Source organism: Amblyomma mixtum, chromosome 1 (genome assembly GCF_055824585.1).
Source record: "Amblyomma mixtum isolate Tamu chromosome 1, ASM5582458v1, whole genome shotgun sequence".
In the NCBI taxonomy this organism is placed as follows: Eukaryota; Metazoa; Arthropoda; class Arachnida; order Ixodida; family Ixodidae; genus Amblyomma; species Amblyomma mixtum.
The window spans coordinates 194,790,329-194,807,912 of NC_143012.1; the positions used below are offsets into that span (position 1 = coordinate 194,790,329).

The window sequence follows — 17,584 nt, forward strand, 5'->3', positions numbered from 1 at the left end:
ACCACGAGCATGGTAAAAGGGACTGTATCACCAAGGATCGCGTTTAAATGCTCGCGCCAACTCACCTATGTCACCTTTGTGTTGTTGAGATAAACATTCACTATTCGTTGTTTACGTGCCGTACCCCGTACTTGTGCTTCCATGCCATAAGTCTAGTTTTGCGATAAAACCAATATTGTGCTTAGGTTGAACGGGAAAACTCATGTACTAAATGAAGATGAATAAATTTGATTTGATTTGATTTGATTTGATTATCTTAGCTTGTTCCAGTGTGCCAGCTATCTACTACTAAATTTGGCTGGTGACGACGAGGTAAATATTGGGCCCAAAATCTGCTCTGTTGCTGCGCAGGTCTCATGAGACCTGATGGCGGCGTGAAATGGAATTCGTTAAGGTGACTGCTCTCTGCTGAACGAAATAAAAGTTGCTCGGAACAAATTAACGCAAAAATGATAAATCCGCACAAAGCGACGAATATAGGCTAGACAAAACTGAAGAAGGCTGTGCCTCCTTCACCGCAGTTAAAAAAGAGCTAGACGATATCCGATTGAGTACACAGAGTGAAAACATTAAAAACTAAAAAAGGTAGAAAATGGTGAAATTTATGCCTCCGTGAGTGGGCCTTGCATTAAAAATCCGCACCGCCGACTGCGATTTCTAGCTCACGGCGGACCAACCGAATCTGGTTCAGCAGCGCATTGGAACACATGTTGTAACGCGTAGGATGGCCTGTGCGAAAGCTGCATGTTTGAGTGGTGTCACTAGAAGTGAGGAGCATGTCGGTTTTCAGGGGAGGAGAAGATGCTGGCCTCTATGTGCCCATATAAGACACCATCCTCTCCAGAGAGTACAGGTTAAGAGCGAAGTGGATGCGTGTGAAGAAAAAAATTTTCTAAGCTTATTGATTATGAGGACAGATCATGGATAAGCAGTGTACTGTTGTTTGGTTTTTACACCAAACCTGGTGCTGAAAAACATGCCTGAAAAACATGTTCCTGGTGCTGAAAAACATGCCCAATTTGAAGTGCTGACCTTCAAGTTCTGAAGAGAAACCTCCGACAGAACCAATAATACAGGAACCTAGAAAAAGCTCGTGAGATGAGAAAACCCTTCTAGGGCAGCGGAGGACGTATTGCACTTGTTTGAAGTGCGGCAACCGGAAAGCGGCGTACCCACAAGGCATATTTGTTGCAGGTTGACCATGCACTGCCGAACTATAAAGAAAACCATTCAGCGTGTTTTTCTTTTCGATAATATACGTCCAGTGTGTTTTATGTGTGTTTGTAAGCGCGGATGCTCCAATCGACGAGACATAGTTGGGCGCTGAAAAGAACGGAAAAATTGAGCCTTTTCTAACAGCTACTGTTAGAAAATTTTAGCCCTTTCTAACGTAGCTACTTCATAATACTTCCTCAGTCAACTTTCAGTTGCAATGCAACTTGTCTTATGTATCTAAAAGACTGAGGTATGCATATGTACCGCACTTATTAGCACATTTGTACAGAAAATGTGTTCCTTTAGTATTTATATACCAAAGTCAGCAGTTAATGCCTGTGTTCATATGCTACGTGTCAGACTTGTTTCTATGTGGCTTAACAGCGCAAACTTGTGGAAACCATTTTTCTTTCTTCTTTTTTTCTTTCTTTTCTTTCTAAGTGTTAATCTTTTCAAGCAGGCGGATTACGCCACTGTTACAATTATCAAGTCTTGTTGCTCTTTTGTCTACTCTTTGTACTTGTTTCACAATGTATGCTCAATCGTGCCAAACGCCTTCTGCGAAGGCTGGTAGTACCTCTGATATAAGTAAATAACGAAATAAAATGTACCACATTCGAGTTCTCCTTAAGAAGTAGCTGGTACAATTGTGCACCCCGTTTCTTACAAGACAAGTGACGAAAACGTCTTGAAAGTTTTGTCATTTAATACCTACAGTCATTTGGAGGCAAATTATACCATTCGCATGTGAGGCATGCATGAAGCTCACCCCTAACAGCTTTGACAGCTCTATTCATACTTCTGAGATAGTTTTGAAAAAGTCGTTTCTCCTAATTAACACCTCTTGGATACGTTTACCCATTTTTCTCGCTTTTAAGCTCGTTGTCCAATATGTATACTCAGACTCGAAGCCTACCATCATAGAGTGACGCTCGTTATAACCTTGTGTAGGCTAAGGCCTGCAACACTACCCTACTAATGAAACCTTGCCTAACCGGTTAATAACTGACTTTGGTATTTTCTGCGCATTCCCTAACTCCAATACCGCCCCTGGCGACGTTGCTAATAAGCTAGAAGATGGCAACCTAGATGTTTCCATCACACTCTTCGTTGTTCCTAAATTCATTTTCATCCGCTCTGGATACATTGCGTATTCAGTGGCGTGCATCCTACCCTCTCGTAATAACTGGTGCGTGCTATCGGTCCGGAAAACTGAATCCTTTGTAGCTCCCTTACAAGAAGCACTCCGCTTCGTAAGCGCTTCGTAACTGTTTCACATGACCTCACTCTCATCCTGCTTCTCAACGATTTAAAAGTGCCCGAAATAATCTGGTCCTACCTTGGTACCACCACGTTAAAAGATAACATCGGCAGTGACTTAGCGAACACGTGTTTAACGTTTGGAGCATCGCTACTTGTATATTATCTAAAAAGGTAAAGTGAGCATTCCTCAAGCAACCCGACCTTATTCTAGCTTCTCACCTTGATATCGCGTCACTGCTTCTTCATTTATCGAATTCAGCAACCACCCTTTTCAATTCACAAATTCCTGCCCACGATATCGCCGTTATTGTCGGAATGCTTGGTTAAAACCAACTTCGTATGTTTTTCAAGATGAAATGGACGAGCTTAAAGCTAACCGCTTTCCTTCTATTCTGATTTCTGAAGAACCATTGTCAACATGGTTTCTCAAAGACCTTAAGAGCCTGAGCAGCGTATGGACCTGACCAAAACATAATTGCATAGAAATACATGTTCACTACTGTCAGGCAAAATGAAAAGTTCTTTCGTCACATTAGTCCTACCTACAATGTCACCCTCAAATGTTGAATAATTTCGGTAAGCTGGCATCCCTCACCATAATTTGGTGACGATCATTTTTGACGCGCTAATAAAGCTCATTGAGCATTGTTCTCTAAAGAGCTCAACCATTTTGCAGCTCTTGAATATGAGCTTATGCCTGACATTTTACTTGGTGCTAATGACATTATGTGACTAATGCAGACTACGAAACTCGCGCCTTCTTCTGGTGGAAACCGTGTAAATTATAAAAGAATAAATATACAAATAACAATATAGGGGTTATTTTGGGCCACCCTTTTCAGGACTCGCCGTGATGATCTACGCTTTCAGAAGACTGGAGGATTGGTAAGAACACTGCAGACGTCAAAAAAAGTTCTTGATTTTCGCGCGAAAATTATCGTCGTACTAACTTCACCAGCATCTGTTAAAAACTACTGGCGCTTATCATGTATTCTCACATCAAAATTCGCGGTCGGGCGCACTCTGCAATCATAATTAATACGGTTTGTTAAGAAAATTTTCATGTGAACCCGAAATAACATTGTCTGTAAAAGATCTAAGCTCAAGCCGCTATCTAAACGTCCCTATTAACACTCTTTTCATATAGTCAACAGTAATTTATTGAAGGTGAATTGATTAGGATCATTGTTAATGTTAGGATAATTATCTTAGGGTGATTCTTAAAGGGATTCAAACACAAATTCTCCTGTATTTATGGAATATCCTCGCAACGTTTTGAGTAGGAGGCAGCAATTCGTCTATGCTAACAATGTATCCATCCCTTGTACTCTATTTATCTCAGGTGTTCCTCCAAGTGATTCCTCCAAGTGATCTCAGGTGCCAAGTGATTTCAGTTATCTTATTCGTAAGACAGCAGCTAAGGAAGGCTTTGTTGTGCTCTACAGTGCTCTGCGGTTTCCAGTTTTGTGGTGCATTAGAGAACTGCCTGTTTTTGAAGACCTAGTTTCGAGCACAGCCTTAGAAATCGCTCACTGTTGGGTACAAAGCCCAGTTCAAACCATCCCTGAAGTAGACGCTGTCATTGTTGCTTCTCTCACTGGCAGTCAGTAATGTAATAGCCAGAGGCTGCATGGCTATAAGCGCCACAGACTACCAATGTGACACTAGCTTTATAGGCCTTCTGAAGAGATTATAGAATTCGACGACCTTTCAGGGGTCGAAGGTGTGCACGTTGTAGATAAGCCTTTTCCTCTTTTGGTCAGTCCAACATGTGGTGAAAATCATCTGCTCCTTGCTTCCTGTCATGTTGCCATTGTGGGCCTGGCGAAAGTTTCACCTGATGAAGGGGGAGGTTAAGCGATTAATCAGATTTTGTACTTCTCAGCGCTCGTGCTGGGCGAAATATTTAAAAGCTTAGCACCGTTTACTGTTAAAGGAAAGAATGGATAGTATGGCGCGGTCGTGGAAACAAATAACTTCCCACTTGCGCTGCTTGTAGACGACTAAATCAAGGAAGGACTTGAATAGTTCAAAATGGCAGCCTGCCGTGCCTTGTAAAGATTGAGTACTAGAAGGAGAGAGGTGCAAAGAGTGGCTTCGGCAGCACCATACTGTTATTTTTGACAGTTCTTAAAATATGTTATAGAGCCTACACTTACAGCTTCCACACGAAGGTGGTCTCAATTCGACAGATTTCTTTCTCAGACAGGTTGCTGCTGTCGCCAATCTGTGTGACGGGAGCATCCCTGACACCTGTCAACCGGCGTTTTGCGTGAAAGGGTCAGTCTACTCTCGGAGATGAGTGTATAAATAATGGCATATTCTGGTAGTTGGCACCCTACAATGTCAATAACGAGGGAACTGCTCCCGGTTTAGGCAGGAATTTATATTTTAATTTGGCGTTAAAAGTCGTGCAAAAATACATGGTGGCGACCGGAAACGTTCATTTTGTTGCACCAGGTGGTAGACTTTTTTTGCAGAAGAAAAAGTGAATATACTTCTTACCGTTAGTATGCCCCAATGCCACAGAAAGGTACGTTTTGTTCTAGTAAGCTGTAGAAGGCGTACCGCTCGCTTTTTCTGTAAATCACATGAATATTTATAGTGATGCGTACGCTAAACGCGGGCGCATTCCTTCTTTTAGTTCAGTGTATGCTAGCATGCTAGAAGAGACGCAAAAATAAATACAGCCTATAGTGGCGCCATCTGGTTGTCAGGGCAGGAACCATTACTGTAAACAATCCGACTCTCCTGTTAAGCCTACAAGCGATAAAATCGTCACTCTAATCTAAAAAATGAAGCAAATTTATCACTTATACGTTTTCTTATAGGCGAAGTGAGAGGAAGCGAAAGACCGGTGCCCCATTCATGGCCAGTGAACGCACTTAAAAAGGCAGCAACAACGATAATTTTGACCGAAGCGAGAGGTCCGGCTTCCAAGGGCGTCGACATGTTTGTCGCCGCTCGGCGGAAATCGTCGGGATCGTCGCTACTCTCGTCATCACTTCGGCTGTCGCGACCGCGTTTATTCGGAGTTGACCAAGGTGGAAGAATATCTTCGACAGAAAAAACCAATGTCCTTTCAGTGCCGATTTCTTTTAATCATCTGAGGTGTTGAAACTTGCACTTCATAAATTGATATGACGTTTGTTTTCATTGTTGCCAGATGAGTCTACTATCATCTACAGATCTGTTCGCACCTCAATAAATTCTATTTTAAGCTGTTCTACCGCACTTATTGGCGCCACACCTGGCTAAACGGTAATTTGGGCAAAGAGCTATCTATCGCCGCAAAGAGAATATGGCCAATAAAATTCACTATACTGACCCTTTAAGAGAAGGGTGAAAACCTCGCCGTGAACAAGATAATTAACACAAGCCAGTGTGGCGACAAGACCTACAGGTGGACGTTGAAGAAAACAATGCACAAATACGCGACTGGCTGAAGTTGAAGGGAAACACAGATGGGCTTGTGAGTGTGAGCTTTGAGGAAGTGCCTTTAAGATCCCATGGTACGCACTCTTGATGTCGCGATGGAGCTCACGCTGAAAAGAGCATTATCACAACAGTGATAGTTCGTGGTGTTTTTCCACCGTTGCAGAAGACGTTTTCATTTATCACTTGTCTATTGAATTTTTTAGTACAACTGGAAATGGTACTTCAACCGCTTCATCTGCCAGCACTGTTGTTCCGTCAACAACTGATAATACTATTAATGCTGCTCCTGCTAGTACCCAGTCATTCAAATGGTTAGAAAGGTATCAATAGGTCAAGCTGTAGCAAAAAAACTTAGCAGTGGTTGGAAAACCATCACTTTAGGCCATTAAGATTCCGAAGCATAGCATAGTGCTCCTGTTCGCCTCAAACACAGTGCACGTGAACCATCCCTAGTCTCAAGGCAGAGATGACGGTACATGAAATGGCCGCAGGAGTGGACCCTATCAAAGGAAAGCGTCCAGGATTATCAACGATTTCCATGGATAGCATATTTCGCTGCATGATGTTGGAGCGTATATTTCAGCACTGAATGTGAGCCTCTGATCTTATAGAGCCGTGGTCCTCTCAAGGAATCTGAAAATGACAGGCTTCTCGGGCTTGGCAGTCATTTTTGTTCGGAATCCAATATCGCCGTAATGATTTTCCACTGTGTATTTTTCTAATATCTGCAAAGACAAATTGTTTCATAACAGTCAAGGTTGGTGCGAAACTAAAACATTTTCCCTAACTGAGTATTTTTTGAACAAGGCGAATTCGAGAACTGTAGGTCTTAAACTTGGTTCTTTAGTATGATTGTGCCAATATTTTTAAAGAAAGAAATTTTGCAGAATCATTGGGAATATGCGGATTCATCTTCCAGTAAGAGGTGACTGCTCTAAAATAAAGCTAGTAATCATCTTTATCCTACAATTCTAACTTGAAATTTCTAACCGGAGCTTTTAGACTACAAGTGTTCTGCGAAAATAAGCGCCCAAATTTGTGGAAGACCAACCCTTTGGAAACTGTTGATTATTTGGTACTTTTTATTAACTTCCACGAACACTTCTCAAACCAGGTTTTTACTCCTTGCCATGTTGTTTGAAACGAGATGCTCATGGCAACATGCTCCCTTCATTAACATGTGGCAGGGTAGGCACCCATGGGACTGATCGAAAATACAGCCTTGCGAAGGTTTGGTTTGGTTTGGTTTATGGGGTTTAACGTCCCAAAGCGACTGAGGCTATGAGAGACGCCGTAGTGAAGGGCTCCGGAAATTTCGACCACCTGGGGTTCTTTAACGTGCACTGACATCGCACAGTACACGGGCCTCTAGAATTTCTCCTCCAAAGAAATTCCAGCCGCCGCGGCCGGGATCGAACCCGCGTCTTTTGGGACAGCAGCCGAGCACCATAGCCACTGAGCCACCGCGGCGGCCCGCTTGCGAAGCAGCACACCTCTCAAGTTATTGCCGGGTCGAGAGTAATGGTACCGTACCCACTCCTTACTTGTGCATTGCACCGAAGAGGCTATGAATTCAACGTAACCACGCTCTAATAGCCGTGCCTTAATTCGTGGTTGTCAGATTTTAATGCTTTGCTAACGGCTCACATTCACAGGTAAAAGAATGAGCGGAAGCAACCCGGTTTTGTGAAAAAATCTGAACTTAATTTCACTTAAGCCGGCTCGGTAGGTTCCATGATCACAAAAAAAAAAGAGGAGGAGAGGGAGTCCGCATGGTACACGATTAAAGTAGCTTGTTTTTATTGTATCGGAGACAAAGAAAACTAGCTGCCTCTGAAAATAAATATGCGGTTTCGCGAAGGTTCTAAAGGGATGTTATTTTAGTGAGGTCTGAAGTATTAGTGAGCCAATTTCGAGAATAATAAGGGTGAAATAGTTTTCCAAGTGACTGGTAATTGCGTTCGTGAATAGGATTACAAAGAGTGCTTTCACGAAGAGGTTCAGCTGTTGGCGACTGACCTGTTTAGGTAAAGCAGCTTGCATTCAGGCCTATATCTTGCGTTCACTTGCGTAAATTATGCTCCAATAGAAAACTATAGACACTTAGGTGGCTCTAGGAGCCAAATGAAAATTTCCTAGTTGGGGTTAAGAGCGCGGCTCTTAAGCACCCGTGCGTGTACTCAGCCGCGTACTCCCCGTCGCTAGAATCGAGCCAAGCCATAAATAAATAAAAATAACCTTTGCCGCGACTGGGCCTCGTACCAGCCGCACCGCGGGTAGATCAGCTTCGCCGGCCACTGAACGGGAGGACCAGGCTATAGGGGATATCCAAATTCCGCAAGTGCGCTTTCTCACATAACTGTGTTGCCCCGAACAAGATGGCCGACTTCGCTATAAAGGAACTACATGGGCTACAGGACAGGCGCTAAAGGTGTGGATAGAATGTAAGGAACGTATTTTGGAAGAATAAAACAAAAAACCAGTCTTTCTTGCTTTGTTTCAGCTGGAAGCGCATAGTCAGCCATCTTGTTTGGGACAACATTGTTATGCGGAAAAGCGCACTTGCGGAATTTTGAATATCCCCTATTGCCGCAGCCGATCACGCCCCGTGTTACACTGCAACACTCTCGCTCTGTGCGTTGGACATCTTCGTCTTGTTCCGCTAATGTTGGTTTGGCTTGGTTTGTTGAGGTTTACGCCACAAAGCAACTCAGGCTATGAGGGACGCCGTAGTGAAGGGCTCCGAAAGTTTCGACTACCTGGGATTCTTTAACGTGCACTGACATCGCATATTGCTGTGAAACTAACTCTACACTCTCACGCGCTGTGCATTGCACACCGTCTTCTTCATCTACAATTACTACTATTTAACTAATACCGCCGCCAGACGTGTCGAAGAGCACGCAAAGCAAGTCAATGAGGCTAAAGAGCCGGCGACACCTACTGAGCTGCGCTCAAATTTCGCATTAGGGAGTATCGTAATTGTCCTTCGATTTTTTTTGTTTGTGATAGTGCTTGAGACACTAGCGTGAATGAATAACCGCGTGGAATCGCCAAACGCCTAATCTAAAATAAACAGTCCTATTGCTTCAGCTTTGATTTCAACTGTCAAAATAAAAGAATAATATCTGAGACGAGACAAAGACAAGGCCACGTAGCCCATAGCAAATCTGTGACATAAGTGGCGCTTTTTTATTTTCATTCATTTCATTCTCCGCTTGCTCCTAGAGCTGACTGGATATCGAGTTAGCAAGACGCTATTAAATAAGTGCATTTGTGCGCTTCACACGATTTGAGTGCTGTGTCAACTGTCCTGCGAAATCATGCCGATCGGGAAAAAGCTTCTGCCACAATTTTTATATCAGGTTGTACCAAACTCCGCATAGTGTTTCATGTTTACTGGTATAATCTCCATAATTCGTAAGGAAGAACACGCAATCGCAATATGCCGCCGCTGCTCCTCTAAGAATCATAGAGGAAATGGGCTGAACTACTATCCGCCGAATCGAACGCTCGTACCCAAAGACATGGATTGTCCGCTCGTGCTTATGTTTACGAATCGAACGAACATAGTGCAGTGAATTATGCATAAATGTGTACTAGTCATATTAGCAAACTGTTTTATGGCGATAAGGTTACTAATTCGGGTTTGGTGTCCTAGTAGGTGCATAGTAAACTACACAAATGTTTATTTGGTTGGTTTCTGGGGTTTAACGTCCCAAAGCGACCGAGGCTATGAGAGACGCCGTAGTGGAGGGTCCGGAAATTTCGACCAGCTGGGGTTTTTTAACGTGCACTGACATCGCACAGTACACGTGCCTCTAGAATTTCACCCCCATAGGGATTCAACCGCCGCGGCCGGGATCGAACCTGCGTCTTCGGGTAAGCAGTCGAGCACCATAACCACTAAGCCAACGCGGCGTACTAGTCATATACGCAAGTTGGTTTGTGGCTACTCAGGTTGCTAACACCGCTTTGGTATCATAGTAATTGCATAGTAAACACATACCTTCGCAATAAGTGTGCACAGCTCAAGCTCCGCTATTCTTTTACCAAGACAACTTCGAGGTCCGAAACTGAATGGAAGGGAGCCGAATGGGTGGACGGTCAAAGCATCTTCGTGTGTCGAGGTTTCTTCATTGCTTTGCTTGGCTGATCGGAGCCACCTTTGTGGAAGGAACTCGGACGCTAGGGTGAAGTTCTCCTCCAGTCTCCCAGCAACAAAATGCTCTGTCCTCAGCACAACCTGCACATGAGATTTATGCCTTGATTTATTCCGCCCATTCCAAAGATAAGCAATGGACTGCTCTCTGTGTTTACTTTTGCATGTTTTGCGCTCCTTTCGTGTGTGAAAATCAGTGGTGTAGCTGAGGTGTATAAAGCTTGAGAGTAATTTTCTACCCAAACCCTAGAATTTAAGATCAATTTTACAGTACTGCTCCGAAAGATACTGTGAAATATTATGGTTCAGGTTCCGCTCCTAGAAGCTATCGAAGTATGGAAAGCGTGCGTTCGTTACTATCTTGAATGCTATAATGACCTCGTCACTCTACTATATGCGCTGAAGTATCTCCTGTAAGTTTTGCCTGAATAGTTTAGTTCTGGAAAATAAGCAGCTTTGGCAGTCAATGCGATACTAGGAAGTCTATTGCTTTTACGTGAGACATAACTTCAGCGCAAAAACTCGAAAACTTATAAGAAAGAAACACCTAACAGGCACGGACAATCCCTGCGCCCACAACTGATTATTTATCGTACTAATGAAAAGTGAATATAAACGCTGCATCATCCATGCCCACAGAATACAGAAAGCAAAACACGTGCCAACGACGCATTGAAACGTACTACATCTTATCTTGTGGTACAAAAAGGTCGTACTCCGCGCCGTGAAAGAAAATAAACGCATCACGCACTTATTGCCACTTTTACTCATTTAGTAAGCTTCCAGAAGTTCGCGTATGGTCTGACCTACTTGCCCAACCACTCATTTTACTAATGCGTTTGCCATTTCACAAAAGCTAACGAGGTTGTTCTGACTACTACTGACCAACGGAACGACTGGTACATATCGGTAAGAGTACAAAAGGAAACATGGCGCGATGCATGGCCATCGACTTATGAAAAGAGCGCTACTTTGTTCATTAAACTCATATTAGCAGTAAAACACAAAGACATCCATTTAAGCGGACCAGGTTGAGTGAGCTGAAAAACCAGATTTTTTTAGGGGTGGCTTTTAGAGGTGAAGGACTGGAAAGAAACAGCTGTTTGTGTGATAATGAAATATTTTCTCCCCAAAGTACCAGCCGTCTTGGGTACGCGTTAATCAACCAGCAAAGCACTCTCTTTAGGTGCCAGTAATTACGTCAACATCTTGTTTTTAATCTGAGACCTATTAGAGAGTTGGGCAGCCTTCCCAACTTCAAGGAGCATCCGATGCGCGGGCTGCCTTCAAAGCGAGGATGCCTACATAGCTGAACATTAAAACTCATTAGTACTGTGCCCTTTCTCGCGGTGGCTGTTATAAAGGGTAATCAGGGCGAACTTGGAATGATCGCCTCAGAGAGCACAGTACAGCTTTGGGACATGTGGTGCGGTCATATTTCAGTATGATTTACCGGAAGCTTGGCTGCAGATCGTACTTGACTACACGCAGTTTATTTGCAAACGCAATAGTTAAACTCGTAGTCATATATGTGATGCATATTTTAGGTTTAATGCCAACCCTACGGTGCCGTGAAAACCAGGCTCCGCCGAGCCATCGTTTTATTCCGATCTGAAATATCTCGTATATTCCAAAGGCACCAAACTCATACATTAGGCGCTTATCTAACCGGAAGAATCGCTTATACCGGCTTGCTAACAGCTCATGTAGTCAGTTTCGTTGGTGTTTATATTGTGCTGAAAACGACGCTTATATTTCAGCAGTTAAAAACGCTAAAAAAATGTTTCTTGCAAAGACTTTACCCGATATATTGGTAGATAATTCTAAAAAGTTGTGGAAAGTTATCAATCCCACAGACCGGTATAAAACGTTTTTAACAAGCTCTAATGGCGAACCTGTTCCTGATGATGAATGCTCAATTGTATTAAACGATGTCCCCAGCTGCTTCACAAAATCCCTGCCAAACGACTTACCTTCTTGTTGCGCCCATAATTATCTGCCAATGTGTTCTGTCAACCCGGATGGAATCGCCAAAATTATTGACGGTCTGAAACCATTATCAGCCTCCGGCATTGACTGCATTAACTCAAAATTTCTGAAAAGCACTAAGATATATTCCTCCATTATTCCTTCTAAATTATTTCAGCAGTCTCTAGAACATAGCACAATGCCGGTAGACTGGAAGATAGAAAAGGTGATTCCAGTACATAACTCTGGAAACAAGCACTTACCTTACAACTACCGGCCTATTTAGATCCCCAGCATCCCCTGTAAGATCCTAGAACATAATCTTTTTTCACGTACGGCAAATTTCTTAGTCAAATTCGTTTTTTTATCATGCACAACACGGTTTTCGTAAGTCATATTCATGTGAAACGAAACTTCTTCTCTTTACTAATAAATTACATGCAATTCTTGATCATCGTTTCACTGCAGATTGCATATTTTTAGATTTCGCCAAAGCTTTTGATAAGGTTTGTCACCGGCTTTTGCTACTAAAACTGCGCATGATAGGGCTCGATACTGACGTACTAAAATGGCCTGAGTGCTTTTTAACAGACCGTCAGCAGTTTGTAGCATCTAATGGGAGTAACTCACTTTTACAACCCGTTCTTTCTGGCGTTCCGCAAGGTACCGTGCTTGGACCCTTACTCTTCTTGATATTCATTAATGACCTGCCTGATTCTGTTACATCATCAATTCATTTACTTGCAGACGACTGCGTCTTTTTCCGTGAAATAATAACCGATGATGACGTACGCGCAATTCAAACTGACATTAACAACATCTCCTCTTGGTGCAGAGCATGGCAAATGACGCTAAACGTTAACAAGTGTAAATTCCTGCGTGTATCAAGGTCATCTAGCAACTGACCTATGTATCACCTTAACAATGTAGCTCTGGAATCAGTAGCGTCATACAAGTACCTAGGCACTCATACCGCTTCTAACCTTAGCTGGAACAGTCATGTCGAATTGATTGTCAACAAAGCTAACCGCATGCTAGGGTACTTAAAACGGAACTTTCGCTCGGCCCCTTCTAGCACCAAGCTTCTCTGTTACAAAACGTTAGTTCGTTCGCAACTTGAATACGCATCGTCAGTTTGGGACCCGGGCAATACTGATCTGATTAACCAGCTAGAAATTATTAAAATAATGCAGCTTGTTTCATCTTCTCTAATTATCACCGCACCGCTAGTGTATCCTTAATGAAGTCTTATCTCAATCTGCTACCTCTCACATCTCGTCGGAAGCGTGCACGATTATGCCTCTTTCATAACATATTTTACCATGACGACTTACACGGTAAATTGCTCATTCCGCCTTCATATGTATCATCACGCATTGACCACGTTCACAAAGTTGGCATAAATTCATGCAACACTAAATGTTTCTCCGATTCATTCATACCCCGCACATCTAAAGACTGGAACCGCCTTCCCTCTTCCGTTGCAACAATCAATAAATTGTGGTTATTTCAGTCTGTCGTGCGCAATGTAGACCATGCCAGTTTTTCTTAACATTGTATAAAACCTACCTCTCTTCCTGTGTGTTCATATATTGATTAATTTCCCCACTGTGTGCACTCAAACGTTCTCGCGACTTTCATTGTGTTATATTAATTAAGTGTTATGGGACTTTGTTTAGATCCTTTTGTAACCAGCCGCAACTGTCATGTACAGTGTTACTTGTATGTTCTTTATGCTGTGCATATTTTTATTTGTTTATTGAATACAACCCACTCCCCTCTGTAATATTTATACCCTGAGTGTAATAATAAATAAAAATAAATAAATAAATAAACCCAAGTTTGCCCGAGAGAGCCCTGACTGGGCAAGCATCCAATGCCGAGGTTTCCCAGTTAAAAACGCGATCGTTCAAAAGTGCGATCGCAGGCGTACTGACGCAGTTACGCAAGACGGTCATAATTCCCTATGTACTGTGAGCAGCAAAAGTTTGCGGGATGTCCAGCCCGTTGCGGAGCAACGCAAATTTGCATTCCAGCGCCATCTGCCGCCTCCAAGCATGTTTTCGAGGCTCACGGAAATTGCCTTTGAAGCACGCTCTGCGCGTGCTTATTATCCTTATTATCCGCTATCAAGCATGCCTTGACGCTTGCTTCCTCGTGATACGCTTATCAGACTCACGGAAGCCGCTGAGGCGCTGTGTGGCGTTGTTGTGACTGACTGAGAGAAGGATGAAAAGGAAATTGCACGGGCCTGCCTACTGGCTCGAGCCAAGCCACCACCGCTGCCACGTGTAGATAGAGGAGAGTTAAAAGATCAGAGGAAAGAGAAAAAGGAAAGAAAATACGCGCGTCGCAGCAACAACTGCGTCCGCCGGAGCGGACGCTACTTAAAAAACAAATACGCGGCCGAAGCCGCACTCGCCGAAGCGAGAACACGCTGTGTGGCGTTCACAGCCAGTCCTACTTATATAGGCTCGCGCGAGAGATCGGAGCACACAGACCCGAAACGGGGCACCGAAACAGACGCGCAACGATGGTGACACAGAGTTTCATAGCCAGCAGCGAGTGGGAAAAACGGGTCCCGGCGAAGAATGCGATGAGGCATGCCTGATAACAAAGGACAGGCATGCACACACAAATAATGCTTAACGTGGAAGTGCTGAGAGCCTCGACATCTGGCGTCATCACGGCAGATGGCACTGCAATGCAGTAGGGTGAAAACTTCGCCGTGAAGAGGATAACTTACAGAAGCCAGTATGGCGACAAGACCCACAGGTGGACACTGAAGAAAACAATGCAAAAAAATACAGGACTGGCTGCAGATGAAGGGGACAGAGATGGGCTTGTGAGCGCGAGCATTGAGAAAGTGCATTTAAGGTCCCGAGATACGTACTCTTGATGTCGCGATGGAGCTCACGCATAAAAAAAGCATTATCATAACAGTGATATCAGTGTTGTTATTCCACCACTGCAGAACACGTTTTTATTTATGACTTCTCTGCTAAATTGTTTACTACAACTAAAAATGGTACTTCGACCGCTTCTTCTGCCAGCACTGTAGCTCTCTCAACAACTGATCATACTATTACTGCTGCTTCTGCTAATGCCTAGTCATTTAAATGGTCCGAAAGGTATCAATAGGTCAAGCTGTAGACGTTTTTTAAAGAGGCCAATATGATTCCGAAGCATAGCATAATGCTCCAGTTCGCCTCAAACACAATGCTAGTGAACCATCGCTAGTCTTAAGGTACAGATGAGGGTATATGAAATGGGCGCAGGAGTGTACCCAATTAAAGGTAGGCGTCCAGGGTTATGAACGATTTCCATGGATAACACATGTCTCTTTATGAGATTCGAGCGTATATTTCAGCACTCTATGAGAGCCTCTGATGTTATAGAGCCATTCCCCTTTCAAGAAATCTGAAAATGACAGGCTTCTCGGGCTTGGCAGTCATTCTTGTTCGGAATCCAATGTCGCCGTAATGGTTTTCCACTGTGTACTTCTCTAATATCTGCAAAGAGAAATTGTTTTAGAACAGTCAAGGTTGGTACAAAACTCTAAGGTGTTTTCTGCAAGAACTAAATATTTTTTAACCAAGGCGAATTCGAAAACTAAGTGTTAAACTTGGTTAATTAGTATGAGTGGGCGAATCTTTTAAAGAAAGAAATTTCACACATTCGTTGGGAATATACGAATTCACCTTCGAGTAAGAGGTGACTGCACTAAAATCAAGCTAGTAATCTCTTGAAATTTCTAGCCGGAGGTTTTAGACTGTTGGAGTTTTTAGAAGCGTTCTGCGAAAATGATCAGTCCATTTAGTGGAAAAACCAGCCCTTCAGAAACTGTTGATTATTTGGTACTTTTTACTGCATCCTACGAACACTTCTCAAACCAAGTTTTTACTCCTTGTCATGTTATTTGAAACGAGGTGCTCATTGCAAGATGCTCTATTCATTCCTCCGTAGCAGTGTAGGCACCCATGGGAATGATCTTAAACACTGCCTTGCAAAATAACAAGCCTCTGAACTCACTGCCGTGACGAGAGCGATGCTCCTCACGTGCATTTTACCGCAAGGGTCGTGAATTCAACATAACCACGCTCTAATAGCCCTGCCTTAATTCGTGGTTGTCAGATTTTAATGCTTTGCTAACGGCTCACATTCATAAGTAAAAGCATGAACGGAAGCAACCTGGTTTCGTGAAAAAATCTAGGCTGAATTTCACTTAAGCCGGCTGGGCAGGTTTCATGATCGCGAAAAAAAAGGAGGAGGAGAGGGAGTCCGAGAGGTACCGATTAGGAGCTTGTTTTTAATGCATTGGAGATAAAGAAAACTAGCTGTCGCACCGTAAAATAGCCCGCTTACACGGGACGAAGAAAGAAGACACGCACACACACAGCGCTGTGTGTGTGCGTGTCTTCTTTCTTCGTCCCGTGTAAGCGCGCTATTTTACGGTGAGATCATGTACCAACTGGCCCGGCAACTATCCTTAAAACTAGCTGCCTCTGAAAATAATTATTCTGTTCCGTGAAGGTTGTCGAAAAAATGTTTGTAATATATCCTCAACAACAGCGTGAACATGATTGCTAAGGGAAACATTGAATTGTAATATGCTGGAGGAAAAGTAAAAAAAAAGGATGTTATTTTAGCGAGCTGTGAAGGGTGAGTGAGCTAATTTTGAGAATAATGAGTGTGAAATAACTTTTTAAGTTAGTGGTAATTGTGTTCATTAATAGGAATATAAACAGTGGATTCACCAACAGGTTCAGCTGTTAGCGACTGACCTGTTTAGATAAAGCAGCTTGCATTCAGGCCTACATCTTGCGTAAATTACTCGCTAGTAGGAAACTATAGGCACTCAGGTGACTCTAAGAGCCAAATGAAAATTTTAGAATTGTGGTTTAGAGCGCGACTCGTAAGCGTCCGTGCGTGTACTGAGCCGCGTCGTTCCCGTCGCTGCAATCGAGCCAGGACATAAATAAATAAAAATAAGCATTGCCGCGACTGGGCCTCGCACCAGCCGAGCCGCGGGTAGATGAGCTTGGCTGGCTACTGCACGAGAGCACCAAGCAATTGCCGCAGCCGATCACGCCCCGTGTTACACTGCAACACTCTCGCTCTGTGCGTTGGACATATTCGTCTCGTTCAGCTAAAGTTGGTTTGGCTTGGTTTACTGGAGTTTAACGTCCCAAAGCGACTCAGGCTATGAGGGACGCCGTAGTGGAGGGCTCCGGAAATTTCGACCACCTGGGGTTCTTTAACGTGCACTGACATCGCATATTGCTGTGAAACTAATTCTACACTCTCCCGCGCTGTGCACTGCACATCGTCGTCTTCATCTACAATTACTACTATCTGATTAATATCGCCGCCAGACATATCGAAGAGCAAGCAAAGTAAAACAATGAGGCTGAAGAGCCTGAGCCGCGCTCAAATTTCGCATTAGGGAGTATCGTAATGATCCTGCGATTTTTTTTTGTTCGTGATAGTGCGTGAGACACTAGCATGAATGAATAACCGCGTGGAATTGCCAAACGC

At 43.4% G+C, this 17,584-nt stretch overlaps 1 protein-coding gene across 1 annotated transcript in view; it reads right to left on the reverse strand.

Moving 5' to 3' along the window:
- Positions 1 to 6,521: 6,521 nt before the first annotated feature.
- The window catches only part of LOC149370469 (putative cytochrome P450 49a1), a 50,245-nt gene continuing 39,182 nt past the window's right edge, over positions 6,522 to 17,584 (reverse strand). Inside the window, exon 10 of the mRNA XM_089577804.1 lies at positions 6,522 to 6,641. Coding sequence (XP_089433930.1) covers positions 6,522 to 6,641 — 120 coding nt within the window. The remainder of the gene's footprint in view (positions 6,642 to 17,584) is intronic.